General features: G+C 36.3%; 1 protein-coding gene across 1 annotated transcript in view; it reads left to right on the top strand.

Moving 5' to 3' along the window:
* The window catches only part of PTPN4 (protein tyrosine phosphatase non-receptor type 4), a 112880-nt gene that overhangs the window by 66117 nt on the left and 24063 nt on the right, over positions 1-22700 (top strand). The window contains exons 11-15 of the mRNA XM_059820076.1: positions 3262-3325; positions 9663-9835; positions 13749-13817; positions 20827-20961; positions 22231-22389. Of these exons, the coding sequence (XP_059676059.1) occupies positions 3262-3325; positions 9663-9835; positions 13749-13817; positions 20827-20961; positions 22231-22389 (600 nt within the window). The remainder of the gene's footprint in view (positions 1-3261; positions 3326-9662; positions 9836-13748; positions 13818-20826; positions 20962-22230; positions 22390-22700) is intronic.

The following is a 22700-nucleotide window of genomic DNA, read 5'->3' as shown; positions in this document are numbered from 1 at the left end:
CCTTTCACGTCCATTGCTAGTTGCAACTGCATTTGCACTTTGGCTTTCCTAGTTTTATCCCTGAATGCCTAGGTAGTACTTCTGTGTTCCTCCTTGGTTGTCTGATCCTGCTTCCGCATCCTGTACACTTCCTTCTGTGGTTGAGCTCAGTCAGCAGTTCCGAGTTCATCCAAGTTGGCATCCTCCCATGCTTGCCTGTTTTCTAGCACATCAGGATTGTTCTGGATTAAGAAGATTGCCCTTTAAGATTGGCCACCTCTCCTCAGTTCCTGTGCTCCAAAAGGCAGCTTCCAAGGGATTTTGCCTACCAGAGCTCTGAGCAAGCTGAAGTTTCTTCTCTTGAACTCCAGGGTTGTTTAGTCTGCTGCATCCTTCCTCACTTCCCTCAGGATCTTTAGCTTCACCATCTCACAGCTGCTGGATCCAAGCTTGCCTTTTGACTACTAAATCTGGACAATCCTTCCTTGTTTGTGAGTTGTTCTACCAAGAGCATCTTTTTTAGCTGACCGGTCCAGAACCCGTGTCAAAGAAGTCTTAGTTGAGAAATTTGCTGGATTGCTTGTATCCTGCTTTATCACCCTCCTAGCAAGGGCTGTGGTGGTAAAGTCCTTAGTGAGAACCAGGGCTTGATATCAGGAGGCTCCTTCCACATGTTTGGGTATAGTCTTCACTTTAGACTAGGACTTGTAAATATCTCTTGATTTAAAAAGATGTATGTTATGATTTAGGATGTCTAAGATAACTGGAGACTGGAAAATCATACCAGGAAAGTATTACTGGTACATGCCTGTTCTTACCCTTTTCCTTGGATATGCACCATTGCCAACAGTTAGAGAAAAGAAACATAGGCCGATGTGCCTTTTGCTTTGGCCGAGTATGGATGTTCTTATTAAATGACTAGCAGGGTATGAGCAGCGCATACGAACTCTCTCTTATCGGCTGTATTTTTCAAAAATAGCTGAGGTTCACCTTTGCTGAGTCATTTCTTTGTACTTGAATGGTGAGTTATGGGTTGAGTTAGACATTATTGTTACAGTTTTGGGTCTGTTCCAAGTGGTTTCATGCTTAAAAGGTAGCTGACCTCACTCTGCCTAAATTATAGGGTCGGATTAAAAAACTCTGTATAGCTTTCATCCTTATCATTCTCCTTGAGTCTGTAAATCACCAAAGGCAGTAATTCCTTTAGCAGAAGAGGAAAAAAAAGAGCAAAAGGTAGTAGAATATTTTTATAAATGGAATAGTTTTGATTTATTTTCAAGTTTTTTGTTGGCATGCAAAGCACATCTGATATGTTGTAGAGTGTGTGCAGTTCAGTTTTTTAGAAAAGTTCTATATTAAAATGTTCTTTTAATTGCCCTGTACACCAAAATTTTAGAAAATTAATCACAGCATACTTCTGGGTAAGTGCAGCCTAGGTACTCTAATAAAATTTTTTCTGTTTTGTTCCACAGTCAGTGTGTTATAATCACGAGAGTCTATCCCATCCAGCTAATTTAGGACCCATCCCTAATTATTCTTAAGCAATTTTTTGTCACAGGATGTGCTAAGAGAATGGTTGCATTGCCAATGGAATAATTTGATTTCAGTAGATAAGTTGTAGCCCCATTTTTAGTTTCTAATCCTTGAGAAACTACAATAGCAACAATTTGTTGGGAATTGAAAAAAAAAAAAAAAAAACAACAAAGGGACAAAGTTATCGTTTTTTCATATTTTTTTTTAACTAATGGCAAAGCTGGAAAAGAAAAAAGAAATGGGAAAAGCTTTAAATAAGCATAATTTAAAGGCTAGTATTCACAGACTCCCTTTATGTTATTGGAGATAGAAACTCTTTCAACAAATTACGACATACAAGTTAGGTTCCTGCTCTGAAAAATCCCCTGGAGAAAAATGTCTCCATTTGATTTACTTAAGAAGATAATTTCTATATATAGATATCCAGCTTAGGTGTCCATTGATGTTTTGCTTCTCATCCTGCCTAGTCTAGAGGGTTTTTTTTATTCAACAAGGTGATGAATATGCAAGCAGTAATTCCAGTCACTGTTGAGGTCCCTGTATATTCTTCATGAATAAGTTTATCTGAAAAATCGTAGCACTGTCTTCACTGACATGGTTTTTTGGGTGTTTTTTCTTTCTTTTGTAGCTTTATCAAGCCAGTATAATAACTTGAAGTACAGGGACCATCAGAAATGACAGGGTGCTCTGTATAAACATGCTGTTTAAAAGGTTGATTGTAACATCTGAAGAGTTTATTGTGTAATTTCCCGCAAGTTAACTGTGTGATCCAGATTCTCCTTTGCTTTGAGTTTCATGACAATTGTCAGGAAATCTTCTTTGAGTGAGATAGCATTTGAATTTAGACTTCTACAGTTTGCAGTATCATATCAGTTGTTTCTTTTCAAGATTACAGAAGTTACAGTTTTTTCCTGTTACAATTGTAACCTTGCTTTTATTCTTAACCAAAATAATCCTTCTGTATATTTAATAAAGGATGTGCACTATCCTAATATTATGTTTCTTTGAAAAAGTATATAATTAGATTATGATGGAAATACGGCTTGCCTTTTCCCATTTAGCATAACTAGCATCACAGTCACCATCCAAAATTGTCTGGAATTACTGTCAGCATCTCGTATGTTTATAGATAGCCTGCAAGAGGAAAAGATCTATAGGATGATTTTTCCCTGTTGTGATATTTGAAATGTTTTTTCCTCCTCGTAGTGTGATGACTTTTTTTGTTGCTTCGTTTTTTAACTTTATAAATACGAAGATTGCAAGTCCTTATCTCCGTGCTTATATCTTGTCTGAGCTATTTTACTACAACAAGTTCAGGTTATATTTAAAGACATGTAAGAACATAGAGAAAGAACATCTTTCAGGAATCAGGTGAAGTTCAAAGTATTTTTTCATATTCTAAGGGATAATGAAAGCGGTCTCAGAAAGGAGAACATCTGGTTGGAATGACCTGGGGATAGAATAGCTCTTTGGACTTTGGAGCTGGGAAAAGAAACTTAAATCTCCTTGGGTTTAGGATCGGAACAAGTGAATTTGATGGATAACTTAAATATTTGGCTCATAAATTTCAAATTATACAAGCTATTTTATATAATCTTTGATATCTTATTTTTTGGCTGTGGAAATCCCATGGAAATGAAATTAAATATGTTCTCTCTAGAAAGTATAATTTCAGTAGATGTATTTAAGCTTTTAACCATGATTCAGTATGCTAAGTGTTTAAATATTGTGATTTTATTTTTCATTTAGGTTGAAGATTGTAAAAATTTCTTTTAAGTGCAAACAGTTTTTTATTCAACTTAGGAAGGAATTGGTGAGTACTGTCTTAAATTTCATCTCAAAAAATGAGAGCAATGAAACTTCTCCATACCGCATGTCTGCATTATGCTGACTGATATTATGTTGATTCTTGCCTTTCTCTGCAATTAAAAGTCCAGTTTAACAAGCATTCTGGCTATTTCAGTTCACAAATGGGCCATTACAGTGCTTTGTAAGACTTCTTTTCATTTGATTTGCCTTATATTTTAGATACGTTTAGTTTTACACTTGTATGCAGGAAATGTAACTTGCTTATATAAGATTAATGTTGAAGAGGTTGAAAGTAAATCAATATTAAATTTAAATTTCAGAAGAAACCAAATTAAAGATAATGCTTAATGCTGCTTCAGTTGTACATATGCTTGTAAGTAAATGTTTGATTAAAACATGATGATTTGTATTATTCAGATTTAGTAATACAAGTTGGCTTTATTATATTTAAACAGAAGAGGTAAGAATGTCTTTGCAGTTTCAAATTGCATATGGTAATTTTTTATGCTTACTTCTAAATTTGGGGAAAAAGTTGAAGCTTTCTGTGAAGAATGCATGTGTTTCACTGCTTGTGGTGTGTGTTTGCTACTCTGTGAAGCACCACAGGACCACTGTGTATTTAATTGAGCAAGAAATGGATTGTTCCTTGCCTCCAAGAGATTGGCGTCTAAACCCATCACAGACACATCACTGGGGAAAGATGGAGGAATTAATTAAAAATATGACTATGTGATTAACTCATCAGATCAGTTAAAAGGTTTTGTGCAGTTCTTGCAGCTGAAACAATTTAAAGACCTGAAATGCAGTTACTGACTAGATAAAAAAGCTGGATTCTAGGCAGAAATGCATCCTGAGTGCTATAGGACTATTCCAGATGTAGAGACAATATGGTTAAACAAGAAAAACATTAGGAGGAAACACTTGTTATGTCAGATCAGGCCAATGGCTGGTGACTAGTACTAGTACTGAAAACAGGAGTCAAACTGTTTATCTTAAAAGCAGATCCCTTAAAAGGAGACCCAGGGGTCTGCAGTTTTCACAAATGAAACTACCTGACCACGTGCAGACACTTCGTTGTGTATTACTTGACAGGAGAATTTTAACCCGTGTGCTTGGAACAGCGCAAGTAGCTATCAGTTCAGAATTGGGGTAACAGGAGTTAGGGGATTTTTGGAGTAATAATGTGTAGAAAGACATGAACTTTGGCTATTACATGGGGAGCATCTGTCAACATGAGCAGACATCATGCAATGTGAGCTGAAAAATGGTAACGATAGAAAAAGCTGGGGGCAGGGGATATTTCATCATGGTGACACAGGTATTTCTTAATACCCTGCTTTAGGCTAGTTCTTAAAGGCAAACTGATCTCTGACAGCCCAGAGGTCAAATTTTGTCTTGATACCAGTGTGTGTAACTTCCATTACAGTTGCAGGAATGTTGTATTTAGACCTGAGATGAAAATTTGGGTTTTTATTTGGAATTCAGAAGTGATGAACTGCAGTTGTTTTCTAAATCAGAACTTGAGGAAAAGGCTGTAGTAGCAGAGTTCAGGACCTTGAAAATTGACATACCTAGATATAAAATTGGATTGGGTACTGTACTTGAGTGTTTTCTCTATCTACTGCAGAATAAAAATGCTGCATATAATTGAAGGTAATATAAAGATAGCTTTCTCATCTTGTTTTTCTGTTGCTTTTTAATACTCTACATATTGTTAGTTGCACCAGAATGCAATATATGTAACTAATGTAATTTCTCTTCTGAGACACCTTATCCAAGCCAACAAATTAAAAAGCCTCATACTGTTTTTCTTTAAACTCTATGTATCAGATGAAAACTGATGACAAGAACTTAATTTTCATTCATTGCAAGTCATGAATATCTTAAGATCAAAGCTCAAATTTGGCTTTCAAAGAAGGCATACTTGAACTGATTTTTTTAATCAAACCTACTATTAAAATTATTATTTCCAGAGTTACTTTTCCTGAGTAGACTTGTTGGATAAGATTCACCTCACCTATATTCAGCTTCACTTTGGTTAAAAGAACGTATTTTCTGTTCCATGATAATTAGCTAACCAAAGCTAATCATTAGATTTCCTCTATAGTAACCAGGCACATGCAAAGGTTGAAACATCTTTCATGAATTGGAGGTATGTTTTAGGATGGATTAAGCTGCTGTCTGGTGGTGTATGCTTACTTCTACTTTCACTCCCATTAACAATAAAGGGAGCCTAAATGGCTCTTTTTAGGCAGCAGAAACTAGGTGAAGTGACTCAGTGATTGCACATTTAGTATCTAAAATATCTCTAGTCTAGTACTTTGAGTGTATATTTAAAGGCACTGATTTATGATGTTGCAGTGAAAATACATTCATGGTATGCTGATGATGTGTTTCAAAGTTGTGTGTAAATATATAACAAATTGTACAGCTGAGTAACCAGATTTATTCTGATGCAAAGCTGAGATGCTATAGGATATTAAATTAATGGACTTGGGAGAGGAATTTTCCAGTGTTGGGGTTTTTTTCCCAAACTGGGCTACATATGCTTTTAAGTAGTCCTAAACAGATATTTTTCAAATACTGCTAATGAGTGTTGAGAGCTTTTAATTGCAACTGTCCTCAAAAGCGCAAGTGCCTTATCTGTTAATAACCTATTAAATTTATTCTCTGACTTGGCATTGCTTAGAGGCATCAACATAAGTAAAGAATTATTTGCCTGCTTTTAATAGATTATATCTGTGTTTAAATAAATCACTTAAAGGAAGTCAGATGAAGCAGTTTAATGTCAAAGTCATTTTCCACTGGTGGCATAAAATAATCTTGAATGGAAGCTTGTTCTGTATTCTGACAATTGTATAGCTGGAGCACGCATCCACTGGAGTAGATTTTCTTTCCATTGTTTATGATTTTGTGGGGGGAAAAGAATGTTACATGTATGACTTCTTCATCCGACATTAGAAGCCCCCTGAGCCATAACTTCAATGGCAGGTTTTTTCACCATATTTTTGTTTATTCTGCCTGTTCCATACGCTGCTTCCCTTACATGCTTTGAAGCTGTTTGAGAATAATTCAGTAGTTTCATTTTTCTAGATGTCTCCCTAAGCTTCTCTGTTTTCAGTTAGTTGCACACTTGGCTGGTATAATGTCAATAGTCAGCATCAAACTCTTAATGCTGTCCAGCATACTTCAGCGGTCTTCATTCTTTGACAGCTAAATAAGCTGTTCAGCATATTCTTTTGCCCTTTTAGAGCCCAGATGTCCAGTGAAAAATTACTTGAGTCTGTAACAAAACAATTTCATCGGGTTTGTCCATGACCAAGACCTGGTTTCAGTGTGTGGCCAAAATGATTATTTTTCTTTGAATTATAGATTATGTATCTGAAGTTTGCGCTTTGAATTTTTTCTTCTTACTGACTTTTAGAAAGAACTTGGGCTAGAATCACAAGGTAATCTATGGGCTTATCTGCCCAAGTATGTACTTGATCTTAAGTAACACTAGCATTCATTACATGCCTAGTTGATTGTTGCCTAATCGTATCGAAGTTTCTGCCATTGAGGTTTTGCGCGAAGAGCAGATACTGTTGGCACAATCTGTGTTGCATTTAAGCTTCCACAGGACTTTTGTCCACTATTTGTAGAATATTTTGAGTCTCTGGAGCATCTGCCACTTATAAAGGGCAAGTCTTTTTGTCTCTCTGAGGTGCAGGTAGGGAATTTTTGCTTTGTTCTGGGTTTTTTCTTTGTTTAGGCAAAGTGAAAGAGACCCACTAGAGAATGTTTTTCAACCCATTTTCTCTCCTAAGCAGTGAGAGATCTGCTCTGAAGTCCCTGTTTCAAATCAGGCAAAGGTGGGTTTGAATGAATGTTCCCAACCAAGGTGAAGTTCAAGGACTGAGCTGTTGTATGCAAGCGGGTCACCAATATCCATTCTGCTTTTTTGTTTGTTTTTGTCCTTTTATTAAAAGGAATTACAAATGTGACATAGACTTTACTTTGCCTTATTCCTCCAGTGTTTCTTCTTGGTTTCTATAGGTAGCCTGCCATGTGGTGTACATCTGTAAGGATATGACTTAAATTAACTTACTTGGTGGTATTTGGCTTACCTGTAGTTTCACTCTTGGCCCCTGAGCCTCTCATCACCAGTATTGCATTCCAGCTGCTTCACTCTTCCGCCCCTCCATAGGAAGCTGACTGTTCTCCTCTCTCTAATAGGAACTATGGACACAATTAGTAAGATAGTAATTTAATAGCAAAATCCAACTGTGGCTCCCTGAGGTAGTCTTCTAACATTGTTTGAACAGACCTAAAACCCTGAAATACCCGTATGTCATTGTCATACCATAGAGCATTCAGCATCTTCCTGGAGCCTTGTGCTATAAAAACATTCTCATAGGCTGCAGTATAACAGTCCTGTGTGCTTTTGGCTGAAGTACCACAGATGTTAACAAATGTTGCCCTGGGGCCTTATGCTGAGCCCACATAGGTTCAAGCCTACTATTTTCAGGGAAAACAGGGGCAATCTTATTCTAAATTGAGCTACCAGACAGCAGGAGAACCAGGGCTTGCACCCCACAATCATCAGCAAAGATGAATTTCAAGTGCCCAACTTGCGTTTGGATTTTACAGAACCTGCAAGGATGGATAGGAAAAGAATGGGTGCACTTAGGAGCCAATATGTTATACTCTTCTTTACCTTAGAGATTCATTCCTATCTGTAATTGAGATGAAGGGTGGGGTTTAAGAATCGGTTCTCTCTGCACTGCAATGAAAGCCTTAAAAGCTATGAATAGAACTATTGTTAAAGTACCTTTAAAGCTCTAACACACCAAGTTCCTGTGAAAGTGCTGTTTCGCATTACAATTAAGCTGATCTAGCTGCAGCTCCTTCTCATCATGCGATACCAGCTCCTCCTTCATGCTTCATGCCTGATGTAGTGATCAGATGATGGCATGAGAATCAGATCAGCTTGTTCTCTGGAATACAAACTAGGGGAAACAGCAGGATGGGTTTTTTCCCCCCAACCCATTATTATAATACTTTAAGAGTGACATGAAAATATATGATCATCAGCTCATAAACTTACCAAATTTTCTTTTCCAATAGTGTAAAGGGCTGGCAGAGTATTAAAATTTGCTACATCATAAGAACTTTTTGTTGGAATCTAAAATCTTAGCTGGTTTGTCCTTTACTGGATCCAGATGAGGCAGTCCATAATTTTACGTAGTTGCTTTCTTGCAGAATAGTAATACAACTTGTTTATATTACTGTACATTTACATTGTTGACAAAGCCTTTTTTAACTGAATAGGCAATGGACTTAATTTCTGTTACCTTATTTGTGAGTTTTAATTTTTAAGTACTTATGTTAACATGTCTAGAAAATACAGGAAACAATTGGCAATACTTGGAAATTAAGAAAGGAGATATAAGTAATTTTTGTAAATTGAAGTAAAATATCAAGTTTTTGTTTGTTGCATCTAATTTCTTGAATTTCATCAATATGCAGAATTTGCTGTTTACTTTTAAATCCATTTTATTCTTTACTCTAAATTCATCATGTGGCTGAAAATACAGGATCGTTCTTAGCCGTTAGTCACGACAACTTCCCAGATACAACACTGGGAGAAGAGTTGCAGGTCTGTGCCCCTGTATCTCAGCAGAGCTAAAGATGAGCAGGCCAGCAAAAGCTTAACTTGGAAAAGGAGTTTAATGCTAAGTGAAAACAGTTAAGGTGTGCTAAATGTTGTGGAGGATTTAGTGAAGAGAAAGCAGAGTTCTGATGATGTTTTCTGGCCTACAAAGGTTGTAATCAAGCTCCCTCAACAGGCAGAATAGCTTAGCTTGCTTTGCAATTTTGCTTCTTTCCTTTACCAGGAACCTAATTAATCATTTTAAAATAGGCATATCCGTCAATAACTGTTCCCAGTCTCTAATTGGTGTATGTGCATGACAATTCCTCATCTTAACTGTAGTAATCTTGAAACAGGGAGGCATGTTGCCTTTGAGTTCTTGAATCACAGAAGTCTTTTAATGTAGTTTGGGTCCTACCTTTTGGGGCCATTTCTTCCCATCTAGACTTATTTCAGTATCACTAAACAGACTGTTAACCTGTGAGCAGGCTCCTTTAAAAAAAAAAAAAAGTGGCTATAAACTTTAAAATTTCTTTAAGGAAAACTTAGAGGTATTTTTAAAGGGTTTATAATACATAAACTTAATGTAAAATTAGAGAATCGCTTCAAAAAGCATAAATTTTGGGAAAAAAAGCAAAACTAACAGTATCTTAATTTCAAAAGTAACTGGGAATAATTTTTATCTGAAATAAATTTTTCTCATTTTTAGCATGAATCTAGAGAAACGTTACTGGGGTTCAATATGGTGAATTACCGAGCATGTAAGAATTTGTGGAAAGCTTGTGTTGAACATCACACGTTCTTCCGTTTGGACAGACCGCTCCCCCCTCAGAAGAACTTCTTTGCACATTATTTCACTTTGGGTTCCAAGTTCCGGTACTGGTAAGTGCTGCTTTGAAATATGTGGGAAAGAACCTAAGAGAACAGGCAACTCATCAATAAACATAGGGAATTATTTAGAATCTATATTGAAAGGTGCCACAATTCAAGTAGCTTTTGAATTCTGCAACTGTTCCCCTTCCCTGTTGGTCTAAGTTTCAAATGTCAGTAATTTTCTAGCTTGAAAATACAATTACTGTATTATTAGTGGTTGTTATTGAGCTAGTATTCTGAGATTATCTCACAGGCTGCATTTTTTTGCCTGCTTACCTGCTGGGTTATGTTTATCTTAAAAATGTTGTCTCAGAACTTCAGAGTCTTTGACCTGGTGTTTTTGAAAACTGATGGATGTCAGATCTTGCGTGCAGCAACAGCAACAAACCAGACCTAAGTAAAGATCAAACAGAAATCAATGAAGCTTGTACAAGTAAAGCCCACTTAAGCTAGATGCATACAAATAGGAACTAGGTGAAGACAAAAGTCATACATGTTCTGCACCAAAACCAGAAGTTTAGAAAATAAAGATGAAATTAAGTCCATGACTTTTAAGGATGAACTTAACATAATAGGCAAAAAGCTTGGAGGTGCAAAGAATGACTGTGGAATAACTATAAACCCCAAGTATAATTTCTATTCTAATGCTGTTGGTTTTTAGTGTTTTATGCTTTTTATATTAAAAAAAAATATCTCAGTTAAGTAACAGAGTTAACTGTCTCTGGAAGTAATGCAGAATGCCGATGGTTTAAATTGTGTCTGAAGTAGAGAATAATGGAGCTATTACTGATCATCCATCTAGAATGGCAACAGTGTCTGTGACATACAAAGGGAGATGGTGTAAAGCTAGAAAGCACAATAACGGACTATTTCTGTAACACTTGTGAATTGCATAAACGTATAAAGAGGAAAGTAATTCAGTGGCTAAATTTTTATACCATCTGGTTTTTTGACCAGCGTTCACAGTGTACCCATTTGAGAAACAGCATTCTGTGATCCTGAGCAGTGTTCGAGACTTGGTTCAATGTTGCTGTTGTGAATTTGGGGGAGCTTTTTCATTTCGGTAAAGATTTTGAATTTGAATCATTGTGGTTACTATTACAGAATAGCTCTCTGATGACATTCAACTTATGTTAATGTATGATGAAAAGGGAAACTGTGTAAAAGTGAAGAAGGTCATTAAAGTTAATGAAGCAGCCAAAAGGCTAGAATTTCTGCAAGTAGTTTGAGAGATTGTTTAGAGGCAACATAATAATAGTAACGTGGCACACAACGAGAGGTTAAGGGCACTGGGCTTGTTTAATCTGGTGAAAAGGAATCTAACGGGGAATTTAGTAGCAAACCTAAAGCTACTTCAAGGGCAGTGTCAGAAGTGATGGAGCCGAACTTGGGCTGGTAATGGCAGGTGATAGAACAAGGGGCAACAGCCACAAACTTCACCTTGAAGATTCTAGCTGGACATGAGGAAAAGCTTTGGGTTTTTGGGTTTTCTAGGATAGTGCATTACTGGAACAAGTTACCCAAAGAGGTTGTGGTATCTCTATTTTTGGAGGCTTTCAAAACTTGGCTAGACAAAGTCATGGCCAGACATGACCTACTGTTAGCAGGCAATTGGATTAGAGACTTCTAGCCAACATTTCTGTGATTAAAACAAACTAATAAAATACTAAACTGCCAGGGCTAGGTAGGATTATGTCCAGTTCTGAAAGAAATCGGAGACATGAAATTGTTGAACTATTAAATGTGTTATATAATCCATTATTTCTGTTGGACTAAAAGATTCTAATGCAGCACATCTTAAAGCAAGTTGTTTTTTTTAAAAAAAAAATAAAACAGCTTCCAGGAGGGATCAAGAAGACTACTGATGAGAAAATCTGACTTCTGTACACTGTCCTTGGCTTTTCAAAGTGGTTCTAGTAGTATTCTTCACCAAATACTCATTGAAGAAGTTAAACTGCCAAAACATGAAGAGTTTTATTGTATATTAGCAACTGTTTTACCCAGATGGGAAACAATTAGGTCCCTTCTTCACAATGGAGGGCAGTTACCACTGAAGTGATACAGTTTTTTGTAGTAAAAGCTGAAGTTGACTCTAGAAAGTTTCAGTGGTTATGTTGCAATGAGGGGTGAGTAGGCAATAAAATGGTGGATCAAATTCAGTGTCCAAAAATGCAAAATAATCTACACTGGGAGAGAAGAGAGGAGGAACATCAAATATGAATAAGCTATTGCTGTCTTGGAGCTTTAGTTTTTAGTAGCAGTTAGAGAAAGGCAAATAGAATGTTAGAGTTATTGGAAAGGAAAAGAGGAAAATATAGATGGCTTACAGCTTGTTGAAGTTAAAAATGTATAACCCCAGGAAGTTAGCAGCAGCAGGTTTGAAAAGAGAGATTTCGTAGAATCACAGCGTGGCAGAGGTTGGAGGGCAGCTCGGGACACTGTCCAGTCCAATGCCCTGTTCAAAGAGGGTCCACTATAGCAGGTTGCCTAGGACTGTGTCCAGCCAGGTTTTGAATGTCTCCAGGGATGGAGATTCCACACCATCTCTGAGCAACCTTTTCCAGTGTATGACCACCTTCACCGTAAAAAAAGGTTTTTTTGTTTTGTGGGGGTTTTTGTTGTTGTTGGTTTTCTCCCCTTCTTCTGTTTAAGTAGGATATCTTATATTTCAGTTTGTGCCCATTGCCTTTTGTCCTGTCTCTGGGCTCCCTTTGGAGGAGGAGTCTGGCTGTATTTTTTTACTTCCCCCTTCAGGCATTTATATGTACTCATTTGATCCCCCTGAGCCTTCTCTTCCTGAGGCTGAACAGTCCCAGCTCTCTCAGCCTCTCATCATAAGTCCAATGCTCTGGACCCTTAATTGTCTTTGTGGCCCTTTGCTTGACTTGGGGGACCCTGGAACTTGACGCAGCACTCCAGATGTGGTCTCACCAGTGTTGAGTAAACCTGCTTTCCAGCTAGTTGGACCTCAGCCATGGTTATTCCTCCCCAGGTGCGGGTCTTTGCATTTCCCTTCGCTGAATTTCATGAGATTTCAGTCAGCCCATTTCTCCAGTCTTCACACATCCAGTAGTTCTGTAATATGAATGTAAAAATAGCTAATTATTCTTTGATTTCACAGTGTAAATGTCCCTGTAAGGGACAGAAAAGAGCAGAGTTTTAAGTCTCAGTATCCTTTTAGGACATGCATCCTCTGATTCTGTGCCTTGGTCTGAAGTTATAAGTGGGGAAGTGGCTGCAGGAGGGAGTTTTGCTGGTATCTTGCCACCAATTCTTAACTGCTGATAGAAACTCAAAAAAAAATTGTATTTTTTTCTAAAACAGAAATTATGAAGTATTATAAAGGATCTTTGATTTGACACAAGACATCTGACCTTATATGAAAAGTCAGCAAGTTCCAAGATCCAATCTTGGTTTTGACAAGTTGCGTAGAAGAATACAATCCCCATGTGCCTATCTAATTTTGTCATGATATTTTGTTGAACTAAGTAGCAACTAAGTTATTAGCAATTCAGGGAATAGTTTAGGAGAAGTACCGAGGAGAAGGTGTAACTTTTGATTGTGGCTATAACAGGAAAGATTATATTGTTAAGTGTTATCCAAAGATCCATGCGGAACCTTCTTATTGCTTTGGTTAAGAAGAAGGAGGAAGAGAAGAGAAAGCTTTGTTATGCCTAAAATTAATTGGTCTTTGTTACAGTTAGACTGTAACGGGAAAGAACAACTACACTTCTACCAAATGCTTTCTAAAGTTACACTGTTCTGAAGCTAGTGCAACTGCTTAAGCATGACTGAAAACAGAATTTAGGTTTTGTTGGGTTTTTTTTTTGTTGAGATGGTTCATTTTTAAGCAAGAAATTGTTACTCTTAAGTTTGTTGCATTTAGTGGTTTGGTTTGGTTTTGTTTTGTTTTGTTTTCCAGTGGGAGAACAGAGGTCCAGTCTGTGCAGTATGGTAAAGAAAGAGCAAACAAAGACAGGGTATTTGCAAGGTAAGCAATTTACATTTGTACAAGACCAGTAAGTCTTCTGTTTGTATCTTTTTAGATGTTACGGGATCATTGTTTTCTGTTTGCAAAAATGTAAATTAAAGAGCAACTGTTGTTGGTGGCTTGACTTAACCATATTAAGGAGTTTAATTTTGATATGGGAGGGTGTCTCTTTGGGGCAGCCAGAAATGGGGGAGAATCTTATGATGGAAAAGTTAATAACGGTATTCTTTGATATTTCCCCCTTTGTATATTTTCAAAATTCAGAATAGCCTTCAGTCTGTGTGGTTTGTTGTTACATGTACTAACCCTCTTCGTGCTGTCTTTATTGCCAAGAATGGTCTCTTTAACTATTCCATTAAAATACTGAGTTAATGGGTATGTTTTATCCCTGATAACAACCTACAACTGTACACACATATTTCCTTTAGAATAAGGTACTGTGAGTGTCGTACTTGGTGAGAACAGCTTTATCACTATAGTCCCAATGAGGTATTTTACTATAAAAAATTTGACTGTGAGTGAGCTGCTTCTGAAGGTATCCTGTCACAGAGTAGTTGGCTAATCGTAGAATCTATTGCTTAATTGTGTTTCAGACTCCTGAGGTGTTTAGTGATTACAAGAAAACATGATCAAGTCAAGACATAGATTTAGTTCTTCATTCAGAAATTATGATACAGTATTCAAAATTAAAAGTGCTGCTGCATCCATTTGGCAGTCTGCTCTGATCATTAAGAGAAAGAATCTTTATGAGGAGGGAGCATGCTCCATGCTTTTTTTTGTGCTCATATTTTTACTGAGATGGGGAATGTCTTTTAGCACAGTTACCCCTTAAGGAACTCAGGAGTTCAAATTTATGCTCAAAGACTTTCAGTAACAAGCCCAGCAACCTTTCCCAAGTACCTGCAAACACTGTTTTTCAGAACATTGGTGAATTTTGCCTTGATTTCCTGCCTGCTCCCCCTTCTTTGTGCAATATAATATAATCTGAGTTTTCAGCTGGGCACACCGTAGATACTCAGCTCCATAATAGTAGGATTTGGGAGCAGAAGTGCTGTGACATGTTTGTTCAACAGATAGAATGAATTGGTCTTATAAAATCTATGTGCTGTAGAATTATTTTTTTTACTGTATTTAATTTACTTTGGGAGTCTGGCTAGATTTTTACTTGGGGCAACTTTTTTAGTACTCAGACTCAACACTGTGACAACTGAGTTTTATTTGTTTAAATGACAGTTACAAATCAGTTAAACTATTTTTCTTGTTGCACCCTGAACTTGTCAATTCCCCACAAGTAGGGTGGAGGAGAGCCGATCCTTGGTTTGGGGGAGTATATTTATCATTTTAGAAACTCTTATTCAGTAGATGGCACTCTTCTCTTTGCCTCAAAACTGAATAAGTGATGCTGGGGTCACTTGTATTTTGTAATATATACTCCAGATAAAATTGAAAGCCATGGCTAGAACTGCTCTGATGTATTCTCAAGCCTTTGGCTTTTTTCAGTTAATAAAATACTTGGCTCTTCTGTCCTCAGTAATTTTATTTTCCACTGTTGCTTTTAGATTAAGGAAACAACATTCATCCTCACCCTTTGAGTTGTTTAGTAATGTTGATGACTGATAAATGTTTGAGGCATATATGCATATGTCAGTGAACTGAAATTAATGGCGTATTGTAAAAAATACACTTTGAAAGGCTTTTAATAGATTATCTGTTTCTTCCTCTGTCCTCCCCATCACAGTGTACAATTAATGCTTTTTCAATTTTGAAGACTTTTAGTATTTTCAAGGCTGAAAAAACTTGAAATATAAGACATTTCTAGAGCACCATGTGGTTCAAGAAACTTAATCTAAGAACATTATCTTTAATTCTTTCCCTTCTAAACATTTACATTTCAAGTTGAGGTACTGAGTAGATGTTAGCCCTTTTTTATTCGTACTGAGGATAAATTTTGCTTTTTAAAGTTTTCCAGGTATGATGTGGCTTTTGTTCCTGGAACCTGCTTTTCCCTTTCTCAGTGTGTCTTTCTCAGACAAAGTCATCATGTTGTTGAACAGCTTTTTAAGCTGTCAAGCAGTGGGCTTGTTTCGGTTGCTTTTGAAAGTTCTGCTAGGTATTGGTTGCCTTTTGCTACGAAACCAGGAGGAAGCTAGCGTTACAGTCAGGTCTTCCTTGAGAATTAAGTGGACACACAAAAAAATTAAATAATTACTGTTGCTTTTATTATTACCACATCAGAAGATTTATTCAAGATCAGTTAAAAAAAAAAAGAAAGGTGTTTTCAGTTTTTTTAGCGCTATCCAGATTTACACTGTTTTCTTATCAATGTCTAACTAGAAGCTGCCTTATTTAAGCTAATACTGTCTAAGCAAACTTTTGAATCATTTCATTGTAAGAAAATAGCACTGAGAGTTACATTGAGATGTTATTTCAGTGATCTCTGTTGTAAGTTGGAAAATGGTGATTGCCACAAGTGATGATCATCTAGCCTTTGCACACTGAGCGGAACATAGATACAGTGCACAAGACATGGAAATAAAATTTCTTAACAGCCATTTGAATAAAACAAGCAGTTATAACCTACAATTAGCAGGCTTAGCTGCTTGTCCTCAGGATTTTACTTCAAAATTAGCTGAAGTAGTATTCACGGATTAGTTTTTTCCAAATAATAAAAACATTTAAAATTAATTTTAAAAAAAATGAATCTATTACTGTGAAGGATAATAAATTTGATACATTTTGTAGATGCTGTTTTCTTAATCTTCATGCAGCACTAACTTCAGCATTTAGAAGACTGTTGCTGCGGTTGTTTAGATTTTTTTTATCTTCATTACAGCTATTCTCTTGGCCTCACTTGTTACAGGATATTCACAACCCAAGAAAACCCGTAAGAATTCCCAGGAGCATAATACAAGTGAAAGTATATAATAAAAGTGAAAAAAGTTTGATCAAGTCATGAATTGAGAGATTTCTTAAAGATCACTGTTCTCTCTTAGAGTCCTAGCAAAATATTCTAATTCTTTTCAGTTCTGACGGTGTGTGCTGGAGCTGAGAGAAGGTAGTTTATGTGCATTGTATGATAGTGAGTGGGTATCTCAGTCAGTCATTTGTCTTTGCAAACTCCCTATTAAGTTGCAATCTCTGTTTCCAAAAATCCAGTCTTGCTTCAACCATGCATTTATTCAGCTTAATTAAATAATTCCTCAGTTGCTTGAAATTGCATATCTCATTTGTGGTGTATTTGCAGATTTGTATATATTTCGGTCTCTTGGTCTGAAGCAATAGCTGCCAGTTTTGCTGAGAAACACATTCACTGTACTCCTTGTCAAAATACAAAGCAAGGCTGTGGCTCCAGGTTATATTTCTCTTTGGGACAGAAATGATTTAAAATATTCCCACCTGTATTCCCAAACAATACCCTCTTTCTTTCCCAGCTCCCATGAGAATTTAGCACTTCAGCTGTGGGATACAAAACAAATTCTGTCTTCAAAAGGTTTTGTGTACTGTAGCTGAGCTAGTATAATTTGTCATGCTTTTTTTTAGTTGCATTATGTAATTTCATCCCTGCTACTCAGTTTTGTGCTGTGTTTGTTTTTTTTTTTTTATTTGACATAATATCGCAGCTTGTAAGACTGTTCTTGATTTTGGGGGCAGATGAAGTTTTTGGTCTCTGTCCTTAGACAGGACTTCTTCCAACTTTTTTAGGAACGTCTCTGCAGATACACCAAAAATTAAATCTGAAAATAGTTTACTCTCTTAACTGGCAGTGCCCTGTGCTGGGGTGCAATAAAAGCATCCAGACTGAGCAAACATGGAATTTAGAATTTCAAAGTTTATCAAAGAATTTCAAAAGTTTTTTACAGCTTACTTCCCCCGTCCCATCTCCTCAGCTGCACTTTGGCATGAGAACTTTATTTGAATATTGTAAGGAATTAGTGATACAGGAGAAATTTGCAGGAATATTTCACAACATATCTTAAATGTTAACAAAAAAATAACTTATTGTTGGATTTAGAAGTGTTGGCAGGAGAACTAGTATCAAAAAGCCAGTGCACTGTGTAGTTCAGTGCTGCAGTGTGGTAATTTTTTCTTTGAAATTTCTGCAAAGACAGGAAATGGAGGCAACAAACATGAGTGGGTGGGACTCTGAGGTTAGAGCTGTTAATAAAATAATTGAAACGAACCTTTGCTGATAAACACTGCAGCTGTTTATTGTGGTAGTAGGGTATTATTTCTGAAAGATCAAACCCCATCCACAGTAAAAGGTGAGTTTTCTTAACATTGGATTTTTTTGACAGGGCAGAAGGTGATGCTTTTCTCATTTTAGAGTTGTGTTCATTTGTCGCATAGATTGAGGAAGTTTTAAAAAATGTTGTTACAAACTGTGACTTAAGATACAATGCAGTGGGGTTTTTTTTGAACCAGTCAAAAATGTAATTTTTGGAAAAACTTGTTGTTTCTCCTCCATATATACTTTTGTGTCTGTCTTTGAAATTTAATTTGTTTTATACAGGCAAGGATAGTGTCCTTTCACTGTTGTTGTGCATTTAAAAAAAAAAAAAAACAACCCAAAAAACCAAACAACTTCCCTGTATTCCACTTGTTGCTTTTTCGCTGAAGGTAAATAAGATTCGATACCTGCCTTTACATGTCTGTCAGAAAATACTGTATCCGCAGTCCTGTATTTACCTAATTTAGCTTTGAATATATTATGTTCCTCTGCATTTTTCTCTTAGCCTGTTCTTTGGTTAGTAGAATCCACCTCTTGGCAGAGCTGGCTCTTGGTGCTAATCTGCTGGCTGCAAGCATGCTGTCAGCAAAGTCTAACTAATGATAGCTTTGATTAATAAAATAATAACGAACAGATAACATTAGACATGCATTTCAGTTCTGCTGGTTTCTTGTTATTTTACCTTTTCAGAACTGCTCAAATTTGCTGTTTGCGAAGAAAAAATCTGAGTGGTTTGAGTTGCTCACGTTTGAAGCAAATTACAGAAGTTGAAATGTTAATTAGCTTGATATCATGTCAATTAAACTACTTTTTGAATCAAATTAATACTGCGGAAATACAGTGAAGCATGCTAAGAAATTGGATGTGTTTTTCCTCAGGAATTAAATAATTGATATTTTCTCTGTTTTCAAATATCAATATACTATTAGATTTTTTTCCCAGGTGGAATGAGATCTGAAACAGTAGTATTTAGAATAGCCCATCTTGCTTAACTGTCTGAAATTTGTCAGCTGTTATTCAGTAAGTCTTTAGAGCAGCAAAGCAGCATGCAATACATGTTCAGAACTGCTTGGGGGTGTAAAAATGAAAATAAACCCTCCACACACAGATCACCACTCCTTTACTATCAAACGAACACTGTTGACATCAATAGGACTTACGTATTTCTGCATGTGAAGATAGATTATTCGATATGATGCTTGGTTGGTTATTATTGTAGACTTTTTTGATAATATTGAGGACAGTCTGCTTAACGTGGTGGCTTGCATTGAGTTTTAAGTTCCGTGAGAAGCAAAAATGTATTTGTAACTAAGGTTCTCATTTTCAGAAGGATGTAATTTGTGTGTGGGTAGTTCCTTAATTTCTCAAAGTTCCTTCTTTCTGGATTTGCACTTTCAGTAAATCAGTAAGGTGATAATGATGAAGATAAAGAGCAGTTACCATGTGTCGCAAGGACAGCAAAGGCAGAAGTTATTTTGTGATACGGGTGTATGGAGCTGGGGAAAGAAATGCAGGAGTTATGCTGATATGATAATATGTTGTCACCTCATTGTGCAAAGCTGGAGAGTAGAGTAGAGAAGAGTATAGTCATAGAATATAAAGGCAAATGGGAATGAAATGATCATGGCACAAAAGGCTGATGAAATTGAGGTATCACTGGAACAAGAGAGGTTTGGGTAATGATAGAGGAGAAATTTGAACTATATAGCACCATCAAATTAGTAGAAGTAAAGTAAAAACCTTGTAACACAAAACACACAGGGCATTTAAGGATTGTTTAAAAGAATTTCTATGTTGGCTAAAGAATTTTCAGTTGAAAACAACGAACAGCAAAAGTCTGAGTATGTTTAGTTCACGGGATGACTGAACCATCCCGTGTGATGCTAAGAAAAAAGCAACCACAATTCTTGGATGACTCATTTGATGATTTCCAGTATAAAAGGGAGATACAGTATTTCATGAGAGAATGCAAGTATGGTCCTGTGCTTAAGAAATAGGTGAAAGAAACAGCAGAAGGGGATTGTAAGTGTCCTGGGATGACTGGAGAATGAGAAGAAAAAGTTTCCTCAATATTGAGAAAGGGCAATGAGTAGAAAATACAATTCCTTTTGTATAAAAACACTGGACATTTCTGGCACAAAACTAAATGAAGTTTAGTTATGCACAAAGAAGTTTAAATAGGGTGATTGCATCTGCCTTGCAGGTGACAAAACATGTTCTGGAAGAAAGCACGTCACCTTGATGGAAATCCCTGATGAGTAAACAAAACTCAGTAGCTCTGCTGCCATGTTGATGACTACCCCACTTTCAGCTCTTCAAAGTCTTTGGGAGGTTTTTTGGGCTGATGTTTCCACTGCTTTATTTTTCCTGAGGTGGCTGAATAGTTGTGTTACACAGAAGTTTTTTGGTTTTTTTTTTTCATTTTTAAGTTCAGACCTCTCAATGACTATTCTGTTTGAGTCAGATTTTCTTTGAGGTATTAGAAACGCCTAGTGAAATTTAGTGGGTTCCTCTTCCCTCTTGCCTGTCTCCCTCCCAGCCAACAGTATTTTATGACTGTATTTCATTGACGTTCTTGTACAAAGTACAGAAAATTAAGTATAATATATTGAGAAAATACAGAACTGCCCATGTAAATATAGATTTGTATTATTACATTTCCTTTCTTCCATATAATTTGGCTTCCTATGACAGAACATCAGTTTTATTGTGGTGAATTTTATGTAATTTTTTTCTTATCTTATATAATTTTTGGTTAGTCATTTTACTTTCTTCTTCTAGATCCCCCAGTAAACCCTTGGCACGGAAATTAATGAGTGGGATGGACTGGGAGGTAGTGAGTAGGAACTCACTGTCTGATGATAGGTTGGAAACACAGAGCCTACCATCACGGTCTCCACCTGGAACCCCGAATCAGTAAGTAGTATCAAATCTTCTCTCCCTGGAAGTGACTGTCTACCTCTACGTGAGTGACCTACTTGTGTAATAAAAGGATTAATGAGTTACGGAGACAAATAACTTCACAAGTTATGTGCTGGGTGGTTCTCTGGAACATTTAGCTGCAGATAAGAGAAACTATTTGGGGGTGAATCTTAGGTGCTTCTCACTCAACCTATAGAAAGTGTAAGATCTAGCACAGTACCCTAAATTTGAGAGCTTGAGTTTTCTCAGGCACAGTTAAGACTAAATTATTCATTTGGCTAAGAAAAAAATGTGATAATAAAATCTGTGTGATATTTTAGAAATAATTGATTCTGATTAATACCACTTCTTAAAACATTGGGGAAAATTACTTAATCAGAAATCCTTGCAGGTTTATTCCCCTCAATTTTTCTGCATTTCCTTTCAAAGCTCACTCTTTTCACATGATAGAGCTTTTCTATTTTATGTTTATAGTTAATGAAAAATAATTCCTGATTTCTTTTGGAAAAAAACAAATTTTCTCAGTGTGCTAAAACTGGCTTAAGAATTGGTATTATCCAATTTTGTATTGCATAAACCAGAAGGTTTTAAGATTCCTTGGCATTGCAGCATTCTATTCAAAAGGCTGTTGTTGTAAATACCTATAACATTTAAAATTATTGTAAAAATTGTGTAATAATCATGCTTATAGCATAACATAACTTAATCATGCGTGTTTCAAAGCATTTTAAGATAGATGCCTATGTTACTATGCTAGTTTTCAAATGGGAAAATTTTGGGTCACAGAAATTTATAAGACTCTCAGTGCAAAGCTTATGATTCTTTTAGGAGAAGACATGGGATAAAATGTTCATCTTAATGAATTCAGGTTAAATTCTGCCATGAACAGAGCCAGGATTTTTCTTCTTGGGGATTCATTTTCCTTCTCATTGACTGGATTGTTAGTCCAGTAGCCTGTTCATTGGACCATAATGCTTTCAGGCTTCTTTAATTTTAAAAAAATAAAAAAAATTAGCCATTTAGTTTTTATGAAAATAATTGTTGAACACTTTTAAAAAGACAATTATGAAATACAGCATGTTGATCTGACAACATGATTGTTTCAGTGATTTTTGAAACCTTAAATAATTTTAATAAAAGTATGTATATGAACGTATGTTTGCACTGAGAGGAAATAGTTATTTTAGCATTCCTTTGTAGTGGTGTAAGAAATGTAGACTAATAATAATATTCTTTTCACATCGCACTGCTATGCTTTCTTAGTCGCAACTCTGCCTTCACTCAAGAAGGAGCCCGCTTACGACCCTCATCAGTTGGACATTTAGTGGACCATGTAGTTCACACTTCCCCAAGTGAAGTATTTGTAAATCACAGATCTCCATCTTCCACCCAGGCTAATAGCATCATACTGGAATCATCACCGTAAGTTCTGTTGGTCGTTACTGTATGGTAGCATGCAAGCCTTCCGAAGATAAGTCAGAAATCCTTGCCATTAAGAATTTAGTGTTAAACATTTGTGTCAGGGAGAGCCAGATAATCTAATAAAAAGGTAGCTGTTGTAGCTGTATTAGTATAGGTCTTATTGAAAAGTAAATGATACAGAAGTAAAGACCTATATCTGATGTGTTCCTGGTGCAGGATTACAATACTTTACCTACCTACCCGCCCAAAATGTGTGTTTGCTGTAATGTGACCATCAGTGTCTGTATGTGGAAGTGAAAGTTATTTTTTTG

The sequence above is a fragment of the Gavia stellata genome, chromosome 8 (assembly GCF_030936135.1).
Source record: "Gavia stellata isolate bGavSte3 chromosome 8, bGavSte3.hap2, whole genome shotgun sequence".
In the NCBI taxonomy this organism is placed as follows: domain Eukaryota; kingdom Metazoa; phylum Chordata; class Aves; order Gaviiformes; family Gaviidae; genus Gavia; species Gavia stellata.
The sequence above is the reverse complement of the archived record's forward strand: the minus strand, read 5'-3'. Positions and strand labels throughout refer to the sequence as shown.